This window comes from Ceratosolen solmsi, unplaced genomic scaffold (assembly GCF_000503995.2).
Source record: "Ceratosolen solmsi marchali unplaced genomic scaffold, CerSol_1.0 scaffold8, whole genome shotgun sequence".
Lineage (NCBI taxonomy): Eukaryota > Metazoa > Arthropoda > Insecta > Hymenoptera > Agaonidae > Ceratosolen > Ceratosolen solmsi.
Window position 1 is genome coordinate 377,989 of NW_011948439.1, and position 17,311 is coordinate 395,299.

Below are 17,311 nucleotides of genomic sequence, written 5' to 3' on the forward strand. Positions count from 1 at the left end.
GAAGTGGTGGTGCCATTCCTGGCAGTGGAAAACATCTTACAGAAGCTGAAGTCTATAGTCAAGTGGCTAAATTATTTGAAAATCAGGAGGATCTTCTTTTAGAATTCGGGCAGTTTTTGCCTGATGCAACGAGTCAGCAAAGTGCCCTGGTGAGTACTCTTTATTATTTTTTAAGCACTGGATTTTCTAATTTTTATACACAACTTCTTATGTACTCTATATTACACTTTTCTCGTATTTTCATTAAATCGGTAAAAAAAATTTACGTTATATTAACAGTTATTTTAATATTTTATTTTGCCTATAATATCTAATACTGGTCTGCCAAATAAATTTAAATGATAGGAATAGTACATTATCACGATAGAAAAAGTAATGAAGCCGTTAACTAATTTTAAATTTATAGCCGATTGTTGTATACGCGCATATTTCGATTCTTTATTAATATAAATTTATTAGTATTTTTTCTATACCACTAGTTTAGATGACTCCTAAAAACTGTCTCTAACTCTGATGGGTACCAGTCTGCTATGTTTCAGAGTAACAAGGTGGGAGCGGTCAATGATCACGCGACGATCTTGAAGAAACCTTTAGGTTTAAAGACAACGTACAACAACTCTGGGGCGGTGCCACGAGAGCACCGTGATTTGACGGGTCCTGGCGGCCTCGAGCGTGAGAGTCGGGACCATCGGGACAGGGATCGAGAACGCGAACGGACAGGAGTGCGGGACATAGGGAATTCTGGACAGAAGTTCGGTCACAGCACTGGTCAGCTCAAGCGGAGTCCATCTTTTACCACGTCCATGTCCACCGGGAATTCACATGTACCCCATGGCCCGCCGCCTCCTAAGAAACACAAGGTCGCATCGGTGCGGGATATCTCTATAGCTGAGGTGGGGAAACACGGCACCCTCAACGACTACGCCTTCTTCGACAAAGTATATACACTCTCCTACTCCGTTTTAAATGATAATCCATTGGGCCATTCATATTTTATATAAAACGCTGCTTACATTTATTTATCTAAATGCATACGATCTGCAGTAGCATCTTTTAATACCCTTAATTGATCTCAAATGTTACTAATGATTTTAATTATTTTCAATTTCCATTATATTCATTGGAATGTGATTCTATTTTATTTTTCGTACGAACATTGAATAAAAAATTATAAAAATTATCCTATAAAAATTTTTTATAGCAGATAATAATTTTCAAGATTATTGAACAATGTCGTTATTTGATTAGAGAATAGATTGTTTTTAAAATTAATGGCAAAATGCCCATTTTATGTCAAATAAATTAATAAATAATATTCTCTTAATCTTGTGAATCAGGTGCGAAAAGCATTGAGGTCGCAGGAGGTGTATGAAAATTTCCTGCGCTGCTTGGTCTTGTTCAACCAAGAAATTATATCCAAGACTGAACTAGTGCAATTAGTTACGCCGTTCCTCGGGCGTTTTCCCGAACTACTGCGATGGTTCAAGGATTTTCTTGGCCATCTACCGGAGTCCACAGCATCGTCGACGACGTCAACCTGTACGAACCAGAGTGGCGCCGCTACCGTTAGTTGCGTTAATATCGAAGCGCTACCCAACAATGTGGTACGAAGCCATCAAGACAGACCTCAAGGTGATCTTGCTATGGAAATTGACTACTCAGCTTGCAAGAGATTGGGCGCCTCTTATTGCGCCCTACCCAAGTCCTACGTGCAACCGAAGTGTACAGGCAGGACGCAATTGTGTAAAGAGGTCTTGAACGATACTTGGGTGTCGTTTCCAACTTGGTCGGAGGACAGTACGTTCGTTAGTTCTAGGTAAGCATGCACAATAATGCACAAGTGGCTGGTTACGATTGGTATTATTGACAACGCCCCTCTTCATTCAATAATATCAAGAAACAATTCTTTTCGTCTTATATTGCAATAATTTTCATCGATATTTTATCATGTTTTATCAAAAGTTATTCTTTCAAATTTAACATTATTTTGATGATTTATTCTTATAATGCTAATTTTGTATCTGTTTTCTTACTATTGAATCATGATAACAAATTCTAAATTAATCTAAATTGTTAAGCAAGCCAGTAAGATATTTATTTTTTCTATTTGTTAATACGAGCGTTTCAATTACTTAAAAAATTAAGAAACGATTGAAAGTGTTTTCAAGATTGAAAGACTAATGGGATAACCATCGGTATTGTTAATTAATAATTTTGAATTTAACAAAGAATGTTGAAATATTGTTCAATAAAGATTTTCAACAGCTTTACGGAAATTTTCATTTTCAAATTGTTTAAAAGTAATTCCAAATAATTAATAAATGATTAATAATTAATGTTTCTGAATTAATTTGTTCTATATGTATAATGCATAAATTGTGTGAAACGTCTGTTTTTTCAATTTAAGAAAAACCCAATTTGAGGAGTTCATATATCGTTGCGAAGATGAGCGATTCGAATTGGATGGTGTGATAGAGACGAATGCCGCGACGATTAGGGTGCTCGAAGGAGTTCATAAAAAGATGAGTAGGATGTCACAGGAGGAGCTTCAAAAGTTCAAGCTGGATGACTGTTTGGGGGGATGTTCGCCAACAATCCATCAACGTGCTTTAAAGAGGATATACGGCGAGAAGGCAGCGGACATTATTGATGGTCTTAAAAAAAATCCCATGGTAGCGGTACCAGTCGTTTTACGGAGACTGAAAAGTAAAGAGGAAGAGTGGCGGGAAGCTCAGAAGGGCTTCAATAAAATCTGGAGGGAGCAAAACGAAAAGTATTACCTTAAGTCCTTGGATCACCAGGGCATTAACTTCAAACAAAATGATGTCAAGGCGCTAAGGTCTAAGAGCTTATTTAATGAAATCGAAATTTTATACGACGAGGTAAGTTAAGCGCTACATATATTTAAATTGTATACATTTTTCGGACATTTTCTTTCAAGAGTTAAAGTCATTTAAAATTTTACGTGATTTTATAGAGGCATGAGCAGGCCGATGAAAATGGCGAAAATCAAAACGGCAGTGGACCACACTTGATTTTAGCTTACAAAGATAAATCTGTCTTGGATGACGCGGCTAATCTCTTAATACATCACGTTAAACGTCAGACTGCTATTCATAAAGAGGATAAGCAACGAATAAAACTTCTTCTCAAACACTTTGTTCCTGATCTATTCTTTCATCCTCGGCAAGAACTTAGCGATGACGAGCAAGATGAAGATAGTACGTAGAAACTTTTTATATTATTCCGAAAAATTCTTGTTAAAGACTAAGATAATTATATAAAATCCTTATATATTAAATGCTCCAGATGAAAAGGATGAAATGAACTCGGTATCGTGCGGCAACAGTACGCAAACGGCTACGACGACAACTGCCTCAATTGGCGGCGGGCTTCAAGGTAGTAGGAATAAAACTCCGCCCTCGCCCGCACCATCCTCTACTGTAATAAAACACGATCCTGACATCAAACCCCCTATTCATGCTCTCTCGACTGATCCTGAGGAAGCTTACACACTTTTCATGGGGAGTAATAATTGGTACCTATTTCTGAGGCTTCATCAGATACTTTGTGAAAGATTAACAAGAATGTATGACAGAGCTGTAGCCCTTGCAGACGAAGAATCTCGATACAAACAGCAACGAAAAGAAAGTACAGCTGTTGCTTTGAGGTTGAAGCCTAAAGGTGAGCGATCAATAGGATAGAAGTATTTTAATTTTTAAATAGTTGAAAGTTATACAAGTGCCTTACAATTCTTTAATTTCGTAGGTGAAATTGAAATAGAAGATTACTATCCAGCCTTTCTCGACATGGTTAAAAATGTCTTGGATGGTAATATGGAGAGTAATGCATACGAAGATACCCTCAGAGAAATGTTTGGAATTCACGCATACATTGCTTTTACTTTGGACAAAGTTGTAACTTATGCTGTCAGACAGGTAAGATAGCAAGATTTAATTCGTAAATTATGCTTATATATTTATGAATTGTATCATTCATTTCATAGATCGTTAAAATAAACCAACTGGTTAATTTTTAGCTTCAACATTTAGTTTCGGATCTCGTTTGTCAACAATGTATGGAGCTATTTCAACGGGAGCAAAAACAACCAAAAGAAAGCAATGGTGCCGGTGGCTTCTGTTCCACAGCCTATTTAAGAATACCTTGTGAAACCGCGTATCAAAGGAAGGCTGAAAAAACAATGGCCGAAGAAAACTGCTTTAAAATATATATTGTAAGTTTTTAACTTAATTTATGACATATTTATAAAAAAAAATTTTTTTTTAATTAAATGAAATCTTGTCGATGATTCTAAATAGTTTTCGGTCTTACTTTTAACACTTTTAATTTCAAATTAATAATTATTATTTAATGAAATGATGTCTATATTGTCTAATATAATAAATGTTCACGTGACTATTGACTTATTATATATGAAATATAAAGGCACTATTGACTTTAGAATTTTCTATTTCAGTATAAAAAAAATTGTAAAATGACGATAGAATTATTGGACACGGAGGGTGAGGAGACTGTTGAGAGCAATTGTAGAGACCGCGACAGGGAGTCAGTGACGGCAACAGAGAAATGGTCTTCTTACGTTGAGAGATTCTCGTCATCTGCGACCGGGCAAACAAGTCCAAAGGACGTCCCAATTTCGTCAGACAATGAGCCACCAGCCAATCATCCTGTGAGTAGCGACCAGGCGGCAAGGGGGGGGAGGGGCAGAAAGCGCAAGAATACTGACATTAACAAGAAGGTATAGGACCCACACCCCTTTCAATTGCCAACGTTGTAGATTGCGCTCTCGTGGTTTTTTATGTACTCTCGCGATTCACACACGCGCGCGCGCGCGTCATTTTCTCGTCGACGGCTGTTTGCTTCATCGATAGACAGTTTCCGATGGAAACTGTATCAAACATTTATAATCGTATAAAAAAGAATGTCTTCTGAGGATATAAAACAGATGGATTCATTTATGTCTTTATTTCTATAGCTTTGCAGCGTTTTGCTTATTTATCTTCAGAAGAACACTGACAATGGGCTAGTGATCGTAAATTTTTGTCCATCGGATAGTAATAATCGTACAAGTTTGTCCATCTAAAGACTGTAGATTAGCGAAATTAGAATATGTATCTAACCTTTGGTCTATTCTGACTTGTTACAATAAGTTAATGGAGATTTATCTTGGCCCTTTTATTGATTCGCGAGTATATTTGTTTGCACTGACAGTAATAGCTGCTTACCTTTAATCGTATGTGGTCGGTTTTTAAAAGTACCATAGTAAAATATTTATTTTTACATAGTTGGGTGCTATTTTATAAACTGCAGTATTTTCAAAAGATGACATGATATATAAATTTTCAGTTTTTTAATTATACAGTTTTAGCTCGTAGTATTTTATTTATTATGAAATAATTTTGGTTAGTATTCTGTGTATTTCATAGTTATGGGTGCAACATTTCACTATAAAATTATATTATTTGTTTTAATGTCGACCACAATACATGTTATTAATTCACTTTTATTTTTTTTTTTTTTTTTTAATTTTATATGAATTAATTTAAAACAGTTGCCATGAATTTATTTTTAAAAAAAATATATATATTTACAAAGTAAAATATTGTTTAAAGTACTGTTACAAAAATTGTTTCTTAAATGAAATTTAATAAGAAAATGGTCTTTGACATAATATCAACTTGATTTTAAGAAACATGATTTACATTGATAGTTTGTCTTTCAATACTAATTTATAAATAAAAATAATTTAAAATTATGGTTATACAAAGAAATTTAACAAATAAATGAATGTCGCTATTGCTTAATCTAATGTCCGAAAGTATTGGGTACGATTTAAACGAAATTGGGCAAAGTTTCTATTAATAATAAAGGAGTAATAAGTTACATAAACAGAAGTAATTCATGCATATGACTTTCGTTGCGATGAACGTGTAATTGGCAGCGAATGTAGGTTATGTAAGTTAATTCCTCGTTACGATTCCCTAAGCATTTAATGATACTCACGATCTATTAAAAATCATCGAATGCCTTTCTTTAATACAAATTGATACTATTTTTCAAAACAAAACAAAAAACAAACAAAAAATGTTTTAAAGTTCCAGTGATAATTTAGACTAGGCTTTGCAGTTTTATTCGACCTCGTGTTAACAATATTGAAAGAAAGTCAACGAAATGTTGAGGGAATCGCACCGAAAAGTCTAATGCATGTGTATATAACATTTATATATATGCAAGCAATTGACTAGTTGTAAATCCTTCAATTTCTCTCCGATATTGTAAATATTCCATAAATTAGAGGTTGTAAATAGTTGGATAGAATTTTTATACGTACTAGAAATTAGAAAAACAGTAGTAAATTTTAGTCGTTTTACGTTACTATACTGTAAGGAATAAGAGAGAGAGAGAGAGAGAGAGAGAGAGAGAGTGCGTGTGTGTGTGAGTGAGAGAAAAGAGAGAAAGAAAGAGGGGGTAATATAAAAGATAATAAAAATTGCTCCATGAACATCATAAACGAACTTTTGTCGATGAGCAAAATTCCGTAAAAAGCACACAGCTTGAGACACTTTGACTTTTACACTCGACATATATCGCTCCTTTTTGTTTATCAAATTTGTACATACATAATGCATTGTGATGCATATTTATTAAAACAAAATGAAGTGGGAGAAAAACAATAAATAATGATTATATGAACGAATTGAAACTAGAACGTCCAATAAATAATATTCGAAAAGAACAATTGCATTAATGATTTATATATACTGAAAAAATTGAAGTCCCTTATTGCTCGCGCGTCGTTGAAAAGTCAAGTGGTCATCGTCTCACTTTTTCAGTATTACGCCATTTTTACAATATTTTTTGAGTTTAACTCTCTTATTTTTTATTATAATATTATAAAAATTATAATTCCAAGTTCTTCCTTTTTTAAACGTGTATAATTTCCCTTTTGATTGATCTTTATTGGAAATATCGAAAAAGAAAGTAGATAAGTGTATTGCAAAATGTATCGCAGTATCCTGTTTATAGAATCAGACAGAAAAATTGTAGAAAAATAGAATAATATTACCAAAAAACATTTTCTCTGTCATTTTTTCTTTTTAAAGCGAATATAAACGCGTAACACGAGGAAATGAAAAACTCTGTAATAAAAGTAAACATAATAAGACACTGAAATGGAAGTAAACGCGAACTTGGAAAAAGTGACGACGATTTCCAAACACTTAATTAGAACAGTATAATCTTCGTCAGACAATTCTATAAGTTCCAATTTTATAAGTGAAAGAGAAAGAAGAGTATTGACTGTTAAGCATCGCTACCTACGAATAGAAATAAATTAAAAGACAATTTAAGAATATGTATATAACAATTAAAAATTCGCAATAGGGTTTTATTATATGATTTGGATAACTGCGTTTACTCGTTTGCGTTTTGAGTGGACCTCCTGGCCCGCGAGTGATAACAAGGGAATGCTACGAAAAATTGGGTCGACATTATATATACCATTTGTATGTTTGGCAACTCTGAAGAAATGAAAGACAAAAATTAAGAAAGAAGAATAGAAATCAGTTATCTTCGCGAAGTTTGTTGTAATATACTAACTACTTGGAGAACACAAATGAGAAACAAATGAAAAGAATGGGTGTGTGTGAGAGCGTATGCGTCTGTCTGAATGAAAGAGCAGGAAAAAAGGAAACGTTTGTCCGTATAAAAGGAGAAAAGACGAAAAACCATGTTCAATTTGTAAATGTTACTAGTTCGTACCTAAACACATCCTTAAATTTTCCCGAAAAAAAACCCTTTTAAAATGCAATGAACTTTAATCTTGATCTATGTGTGCGCCCGCGCACGTACCAAACACACACACACACACACACATAAATAAAGAGAAAGAGAGAGCGATATGTATATATGTATATGTATATATATATATATATATATATATATATATATATATATGCATATATATGTATATATGTGTATATATGCATATATATATATATATATATATATATATGTGTGTGTGTGTGTATATGTGTGTAGATTATAAATATAAATATATTTTGTATCTTTAACTTGTATATGAAATGAATATGCATATAATGATATAAATGGCAACAATATTGTATAGAAGAGAGATATTGAAATATATGAACGATGCTTTTAAACATTATTGTCTAACATCATTTTTGTACCACTGAATAATTGAAAAAAGATGAAGATTTCTTTCTTAGTTTCTTTTTTATACTACTGTTATCGATATTGTTATTATTAATATTGTTATTATTTTTATTATTATATTATCATTATTATTACTGGTATTATTATTATTATTATTATTATTATTCATCCGTTTTTTAATTGATTTTTCTTCTTTTTTATTATTAATTTATTTTTCGATAGTTCGTTTCCTCTTTGCTGCTCAGAATGCGTGTTTATTGTCGGTCAAATAAGCGAGTTTGTTGCTATTTTTCATGGCATATAGGATGAAAAGCTCAAGAATTCGAAAAGGGGAAAAAGGATTTTATTCTTTATTTATACATCTTTTTCAACTGTTATGAACTTGTTGCAATAACTTATAATTTTTTACTGTCCATTCATGTAAGCGTTTTTAAAAACTGTTTAAGCTTGAAAGTGTTCAGATAAATTTTTTCATTTCTATATTCTGTTATGAATTCTTGAAATATTAAAGTTACTTTTTACGATATATATATATAGATATATATATATATATATATATATATATATATATATATATATAAATGCTAAATTTTGCGCTTTTAAAAATATAAATTAAGTCCTTAAATTGTTAAAAAGAATGAATAAACTTGGAACTATTTAACCAGTTCAAAAGTCTAATTTTATTTCTATACCTTTTTAAAGTATACCTGAAATAATTTATTCGTACATATCATTCAATACAAAGTGATAATTACATCGGTCATTCGCGTGTGCGCAATCATTCCTTGATTATATGAAACAAGAAAATAATTGCTATGATAGATATTGCTATTAAATTCATGAATTATTAAGTATCTGATGTCCATAATTGCCGTAATGTAATTTTAAACTCGACAGTTTTTCAAAATGTTTACGTTAAAGCGCAAAGTTCACAATAATTGAAATAATTGATTTAATAAAATCTACATGGCACGTAAGAACGTACTACATGCATTAAAAAAAATAATGTAAAAACATTTTCCCTTTTCCTAACTATTTCATATAGTATGCTTGCGATCATAATTAATAAGAAAAAGTAAAATACACGATCCTATTCCTAACGCATTATTTTATGCATTAGAGTCGGACGAGACTTGTAGAAGAAGTTAACATTCGCAAGAGACTTGGTTCGCGAATTTTCATTTACGAAGATCATCAAATTCCCGTCCCATCATGGAACTTCCATTGCATCCCTTATAATCTTCCTATGGACATACCGATCACTCTGCAAAGACCTTAATCGACGCTTAAACTTTGGTAATGAACTGTGGACTAAGAATAAAAAAAACATAATTAACATATATATAAATATATATTTTATCTAATTACTGGGAATATTCTTGTCATCATTAATCGCCTTTTTCGATTCGTTTTATTTCTTGTAAATCTCATTATGCAATGTTGTTTTATCGAGCTGCAAGGCCAATTTTTTCACGAGTTGACTAGCACTCGATACGGCTGCAACGATGCTTTTTGTTTTCATTTTTCTTCGGCTCATTCTACTTCGTAATATATGACACAGTAAGCTCATTGGCGATATATCCACACTGATTTCAACACACTTATTTTTCCTTATTTTAAACGAATTAATTTATAATTTCTAAGAAATTTGGAAATGAATGTACGTTGCTTCTTGTCCCACTTTCATATTCACTTTATGTATGTGTATATATATATATATATATATATATATATATATATATATATATAATGCATTGCCGGCGTGTGCAATTAACGTTCAAAATGTTTCGTAAAAGTGGAAAAATAGACAGCAAGAAATTTCTCTAATTAATTATATAAAAAAAGAATATTTTTTATTTCTTATCTGTCATTAATGAAAGCACTAAGTGACGAAGAATGATAATTGTTATAGATTGATGGGAATGGATGGAGCTCTTTAAGCAAGATTTTGGCAGGTCGAAAACGAGTATATCTTTACCGAAATGTTCGCCAATATCGCAAGCACACGGCCCAAAAGATGAGGGCCTTCTCACCTGATGCAGTGAATTCTGAAAAAATAGCTGAGTACGTATGGTCCAATAGATTGCTGCTCATTATTGCTTCGATTGATGAAAAGCAATAAATGCAGCTTAAACGATGTTTCCCCTATCAATTAATTCTCGTTTATGTAATAAATGAAATTTTTATTCTAGTCCAGACAACAAAAAGTCGTACGATGCAGGAGCCGAAGCGATGGATGGATCGGATCTTGTTACGTCCGATGAAATGCAATGTACGTTCAATTTGAACAACTATCGTGTTATCTACGTTGTCAATCAAGAAAGTACTCTGTATAAAAAAGGCTGTTTTACGCGAGCAAAGCAGGTACGCCCACGACAACTTAAGTCGCATAGTCTTATGCGATAATCTTTATGAGGACAACCCTTTTTCCCTTTTTCATTCTACCATTACAATCGTCCATTGTTCATCATGAAACGAAACTATTTACACTGACTTTGTATTTTAATTTGCAGTGTCATTCAATCGTATCCAAAAGCATGAACGCGAAATTTCAACAGTGGCATTTCAAATGGGTGACTAAGAACGTTGTTGACGCCCAACATAGGCTTTGTCAAGATTGGCTGATGGGTCGTTACGAAAACTTGATCCCTCACAAAACACGTGTGATAACGGATAATGATCAGGCACGCTCACCTTATCGACAATACAATCGATACTGCATTGATCGATTGCAGTTGGAGCAGCAGCTCGATCAAATCAAACCTGGCGAGTAGCCAACCCATTGATTCTTCCAATTCAACGATCTGCAACAAATCGCCAGCAACAAATTGTATTCTATGTACAAATGATAATCCTCTTCGGATAGTGATAGCTGTAATCCAAGAATAACTAGTATCATTAATTCGTGCTTTTGATTACCTTTTATTTTCATTATTTTCATGTAGTTATAATAGGTTTTAAGAGTGCGCCTGTACGATTTATTAAGAAACGTGTCGCTTTTTCAATGCATCGACAACTTATAATATCTATATTTAATATTAAGCCATGTTAAAGTGATACATTTTATACTGTAAATAGACAGAAAGAGCCTGCCTTCTTGAGGAGGCTGCTAATTTTTGTAATATTTTTCGAAAGATATATTTCGTGTTGTGATTCATTTTATTTGAGCCCTCGTGAAAGGTATATGAAGATACCTTGGTTTAAACACATTTAAATTCGTGAGATATTTTTTTGCTATTTAGCACTTTGCCGATGCATCACACAGCGATTAGATAATGTGCGTATTTTAATGATGAAACTAATGATCCCATTGTATTCTTTTGCTTTCGTCAAATTGACATTTTAATAGAGGAAAAAGTAAAAAAGAATTTACAGCAAGAATAAAAATTAAGCTTTTTGTTATTTTTTTGAATAGGTAGTACACTTATTTAATTGAAATTTTGTATTTCAATTAAAAGCAGCATAATTTTGTTTATATTAATTTAATATCGCTTTGTTATGTTGACCTGTTGATATCGATTGTTCATTAAAATGTTTATACAGAGTAATTTTAATATTTCTGAATGCTAGTACTAATTATATAGATTGTATTTTACATATTTAAATAAGAGATTTACCATCACCAAGTTTTTTCAAATCTTTAGTCAAACTAAAAAATTAAATTACGATGGTTGTTATTATTAAATTATATTAATTTTTTTTAACATGTAGGAAAATATGAAAAATCAAAAGTTAAAGGCCTTAAATTCTCACCTGTAATTTTAGGCTATAAACTTTATTATAACCTACAAGCGTATGCATTAAAGTAAGAAGGTTTGAAAAAATGTGACATTTCACATAATGTAAAAGTTAATGAGAAACGAAGGTCGAAATATATAGCAGCAAATTTTATCAGTCCTTCAAATATTGTTCTGTATAATATAAGTATAATAATATTAAATATAATTCCGTAATTGTGTACAAATATTTCATATTTAAAAATTTTATGACAACGCAGTATCCCATTATCTGCGTAATCGTATTTTTGGTGAATAACTTTTTTATTTAAGAGACATCAGTGCCTGTGTTATAAAGTGTAAACATTTTCATTAACTATTTTATAATTAAATATAATTAGATTCCATTAAATAATTATTCTAAAATAAACATTGAGAATCTAATTATTTGTGATTAAAGAAAATTTCTGCGAAGCAATTATAGTTTTTATATCAAATACAAAAAATGAGAAAAATATGCGCACTTTTTAAAAAATAAACTAGGTATATATTGATCTAGTATAAATTAATACATAAATGTATAAATAAATTACGTATGTTAAATGATAATTTAATATCTGTATATTTTGCACAAATAATAAATATCTTGATCCATACGTACAAGAAAATAGTATAAAATAATTATAAAATAAAAATTTAAGATTGTGTATTGTTTTAGATATATATTAATAATGCAAATAATTTTCTCCTTTACTTTTATTAAATAATATTTTACTTTACTTCCGTATTTTCAAATTTTTTGAAGGGTAAGTGCCTCTATATTTTCACAAATATTTTATCACATAATAAAATTCTTATTATTCATAAATTTTTTACACAAGAACATTGAGGAAATTTTTTTTTATATATTTATAATATAATTTACATTAAAACAAAAATATTTTTTATTTATCTCTTTAAGGTGCGTATTAAATAATACATTTAAAAAGTTAAATATAAATGCAATGAAAAATAAACAAAACATTTATAAAATTGGTAACTGCATTTAATTTCACAAAAATATTCATTTGTTTACATTATTAATGTCAATCTGTGATTTATTGGATTTATTGATGTAATCGTATTATAATATATTCTATTTGTATCATTTGAATAGACTTCGTAAGCAATTAATTTTTTATTTATACCTTCCATAAAAGGCGTTTAAAAAGCACATGCACACACAGGGGCATTACATTTATTTTAACTTTCAATGTATTTTTAATATCTTTAAGTTATCTATTTTTAAATGAAAACCGCATAAATAAATAAATTCTGGCACTTGGAAGAGAATAATCAAAATGCAAACATTGTAATTCAATTTTGATATTTAACCATAAAGTTCGTTCCATTATATACATATATACAGATTCCAACAAAATTTCCGATTTGCTTTAACTACTGGAATTATTATAAGAAGGCCTTCCTGCTAATTCCAATAAATATCTATCTGGATGATCCAACCATTCGGATGTACTTAATTTAACAACTCTCTGCTTTTCAGCCTCCTTCACTTGCCATTTCTTTATTTCTAATTGTCTTTCTCTACAACACAAAAACATTTCTAATCAAATTAAGTTTCTACTTCATTGCTTGGATACATTTTTTAAATCTTTAATATTAAATTATATTTATATATCGAATAAATAAATGTGATTGTTCTAATACAATTTTATTTCACCGGCATCCATAACATAACTCTACAATATATTTAATTTTGATTAATAATTTTATGTAAAAGTATTAGGAAAAATAATTCAAGCAGTATATTTAATAACGTTGTCTTTGCAATTGATTAAAGTAAAAGTAAATAATAGTAAAAGCGGAAGAACAATGTAAGCGTTTTTCTGACATTGATGTAATTTATTTTGTTGCTTACTAATAATTCTTTCTTTTCTGCATATGAATTAACTTGTTATTCTATTTAAAAGATTACATATGGAAATTTTATCTTAAAATTGTATTCTCACATAATTGTATATAATTTTTTTCTTAAATTTTAAAATTTTCAGTACTTATAAGATACTCTATTGGGATACCATTATTAATATAAAAGACAATTCCAAAATACAAGAGGCAGCTACATTAATCGAATGGACGGTTGGAGTTTACTCAAACATCGCGTATAAAAATCATCTTAAGGAAGGGTAGCTGAAATATAACTTCATCGCACATGTTTGAATAATCATTTGCAATAATATCACGAATTAAGTTACAAATATATAAAAAAGCTCTGAATGTTACCTTGATTTGGAGTCGCCGCAGCCCCAGACTTCAAGACTAGAGATACGGTAAGGCACACCCGCGAAGTTAACTTCATGAAAAGATTGGTCAATGGCCACACAGGGACTCCGAGGATCGGCGCCAGCACGCAACCCTTGCGGGTATCCTCGGATGCTCGTGTTTAAGTACAAAAGTTTGCTACCTTTCTGGACGACACGGTAATTAGGTAGAAGTTCTATCACCATTGAGTCTTCGTTGCCCCAATAGAGATGAGATTCGCGCCACTCTGCTGCCGAACAAATACAATAAGTTGGATAATGGTTGCGATCTTCTGTATCGTTTACGCCTCGGATAAAAATAAGGGTTGGTCCTTTATAACCGAGAACATGGTGCAGAAATCGGTTGGCCGCAGCCCCATGCTGGTCGCTGTTATACAGCGGCGTCCAGTGACGTAAGCATACCGTTCCCGACATTTTCGTTATCAGCGCCTGAATCCCATCTTTGTGTGGATCCTCTTCAGTCTGGGAAACCAAATGCGAATAATTCAATGATAACCGAGTAAGTGAAGGACAGAGGGACAGGGGAGGGGGAGACAGAATGGGGATGGTTGCTCAATCTCAATAAGCTATTTACGATATTTATCCTTTCCGTCTGAAAATACTTGATAACATTTATGTTTAAAGTTCCGATGGTACAGGAAAAAAAGCTCTGAAAAGATCAGAGATACTAGATACTAAAGCCATGAGTTACTTTAAACTAATATAATTTCATCTTCAAAATACTTTCAAAAGTTTATTCAAGTTGTCTTGATATATAACAAATTCATGTTATCACATTCATGTGTTACCGCAATGTATCAATAGCAATATTACACTTCTTCCATGTTATTTTAATTTATTATATTTTAATTCCATGTTATTTCATTTGTTAAACACAATGAAATCGTAACTTCAAATTACAATTTTCTTACGAAAACGGAAACACTAGGAGTTAATACAGCGCGCAGTTAAATCTATATAACGAACCCAAAAATTCAATAGATTCTTTGTCCGTGGATCACTATGTATCAAGTTGTAAATCGATCTAATAGAGCTTTATGACTTCTTATACTTTACACAAATTGTTTATACAAGTTTAATAAGTTTAGAAACAACATTTTCAATACAGTGAATTTTGACAATTCTACTATGTATATACAACTGTTGGCTATGCTAATAACGTTAATGTTTATAAAGTGAACAGAAATTATAAGTTATAATAATTAATAAACAAATAATGGTTAATGAAATTTTATAAAATTACCTTTGTATAACAGTATGGCAAAGTAGCAGCTAATAACCACACATGACTAATAGATAATAGTGTTTCTGAAAAAGTAGCATTATCTGGTTGATCCAAAACAGGTGTGGAAGGTACCAAATGAGGTCCAGATTGCTCACTAGACATTAAACTTTTTCCACTACGGTATGCCGTTGTTAAAATATGTATGACATATTTGTGCATTCCATGTACAATACGCTGACAATTTTGCCACAGCCAATTACTAACAAAACTGACTGATAAAGTATCTTTACCATGAAACTAAAATGTTAAAAATCAATATATAATACGCAATTTATTCATAATATTTTTTGTATTTCATTTTTGCTTCTTATTATACTAACACAAGCATTAACAACAGCGGAAACTGTATTAAGTATTTGCGTGCAAGAAACACCCCTATTGCCACTCATGGCTAATCTATATGACACCATTAGTAACTTTCTTAAGCCATCGGGAGTAATTTCACTTTCTTCCTTATTTTCTGAAAACATTTTAACATAATTTTCTAAAACTGTTTGATCATTCATAATGGCAAGAAATTTTTCAGCTTGATGTTTGAACACAGATTGTCCCAAGTAAGTTGTTGTAACTTTTGAAGAAGCATGTAAATGTGAAAATAATCTATCAGCAAGTTCGGGATGGTGTGGAAATAGATATTTTTGAAAAACAAATTGCGTTATGCCATTAACAGCTTCTTCTTTTTGAGAAATTTCTGTAAGAATCTGCAATAATAAAGTTATATTTATTATATATACACATATAAGAATATAGGAATATATAAGCATGCATATGATGAAAAAAATTGATGCGCATGAAATTTTGTTGATTTTCTTTGTCTCTTGCTCTGTAAAATTTATAATGAAAATTTATTTCACTAGAATCTTAAATTATATCGGATGAAGCATTAATTTATCAAAATAAACTTAATCTTCTTGGAATTTTTAAAAACTCATGTGGTATATACTTAAAAAATAATAAATTCATTGTACAAAAACTTGCAAGGAGTAAAATCGTAAGCATGACTACAACAGCGATTACGAATGAAATCACGATAACGATAACGATAAAATCACGATCACGATCACGATCACGAGCCTGGTTTAATCGAGAACAAAAAAAGGGGGGGGGGAACGAGGACAAGTTGTGGATAATAAAAAAAAAGATAATTATACAGGGGGTTGTGTTAAAGCGTGAAACCAAATTACCTTGGCGAGCCTGTCGATGGGCAAGAATTGAGTGTGGGAGGTGTTTTGTATATCGGCGCCAGAGGAACTTCTGGATATGGGGGGTTTGGTTTGGGCAACGCTGCTTCCACTCTTGGGGCCGGTAGCCTTCTTCGTTGTCCCAGCGCTTCGCACCACATGATTGCCCATCGCTCCAACGACCTCGACTCCTGTTGAAATTGGCACGGTAGGGGCTGACAGATCCCCGCCCCTAACCTAGTACGGGCTGAACAGTCGAGCAACGTTCCCCTAGAACCGCAGGTTGCAGCTACTGCTGCTGCTGTTACTGCTGCTGCTGCTGCTGCTGCTACTGCGGGATAAAATTCTTGAAGATCATCCATGCGCGTAGCCGGAGCTCGTCGAGATCTTGCGCGCACAAGCTGCACGATACCAGCACTTCTCGACCTTGGGAACCGCCGAAAAATGCAACGGCTAAGCAACAGCATCATCGCCGACCATCAACGCTCAGATAGCGCCATCTTGCGTGAAACTATTTACCTTTCCGGGGGACAGCTTTTCAATTTACAGCTTCATACCTGCGTTCTTTGTGCACGTCTTCTCGCTTCATTTACATCGTCTTTCCTTTTA

General features: G+C 32.1%; 2 protein-coding genes across 2 annotated transcripts in view; one reads left to right on the forward strand and one right to left on the reverse strand.

Annotated features, from left to right (window-relative positions):
• Sin3A (SIN3 transcription regulator family member A) overlaps positions 1-10,973 on the forward strand; it is a 16,685-nt gene extending 5,712 nt beyond the window's left edge. The window contains exons 7-18 of the mRNA XM_011503706.1: positions 1-149; positions 525-938; positions 1,338-1,816; positions 2,408-2,882; positions 2,978-3,221; positions 3,310-3,684; positions 3,769-3,938; positions 4,040-4,234; positions 4,478-4,690; positions 10,112-10,263; positions 10,392-10,563; positions 10,713-10,973. The exon at positions 1-149 is cut by the window's left edge and continues 112 nt beyond it. Coding sequence (XP_011502008.1) covers positions 1-149; positions 525-938; positions 1,338-1,816; positions 2,408-2,882; positions 2,978-3,221; positions 3,310-3,684; positions 3,769-3,938; positions 4,040-4,234; positions 4,478-4,690; positions 10,112-10,263; positions 10,392-10,563; positions 10,713-10,973 — 3,299 coding nt within the window. The remainder of the gene's footprint in view (positions 150-524; positions 939-1,337; positions 1,817-2,407; positions 2,883-2,977; positions 3,222-3,309; positions 3,685-3,768; positions 3,939-4,039; positions 4,235-4,477; positions 4,691-10,111; positions 10,264-10,391; positions 10,564-10,712) is intronic.
• A 1,986-nt stretch (positions 10,974-12,959) lies between these two features.
• LOC105365432 (uncharacterized) lies at positions 12,960-17,025 on the reverse strand. The gene is made up of 5 exons (XM_011503586.1): positions 16,706-17,025; positions 15,842-16,222; positions 15,480-15,758; positions 14,199-14,698; positions 12,960-13,499 (listed from the first exon to the last, which is right to left on the reverse strand). Exons 1-5 carry the CDS (start codon positions 16,871-16,873, stop codon positions 13,349-13,351), a joined length of 1,479 nt encoding a protein of 492 aa, XP_011501888.1. The 5' UTR covers positions 16,874-17,025; the 3' UTR covers positions 12,960-13,348.
• Positions 17,026-17,311: the final 286 nt, after the last annotated feature.

Excerpts from the sequence above, each read along its gene's own strand:
- LOC105365432 (XM_011503586.1), bottom strand. The coding sequence starts at position 16,873 with ATGGGCAATCATGTGGTGCGAAGCGCTGGGACAACGAAGAAGGCTACC. Across the intron at positions 16,223-16,705 it reads CCATCGACAGGCTCGCCAAG|ATTCTTACAGAAATTTCTCA; the intron begins GTAATTTGGTTT and ends TTATTATTGCAG. Across the intron at positions 15,759-15,841 it reads CCGCTGTTGTTAATGCTTGT|TTTCATGGTAAAGATACTTT; the intron begins GTTAGTATAATA and ends TTAACATTTTAG.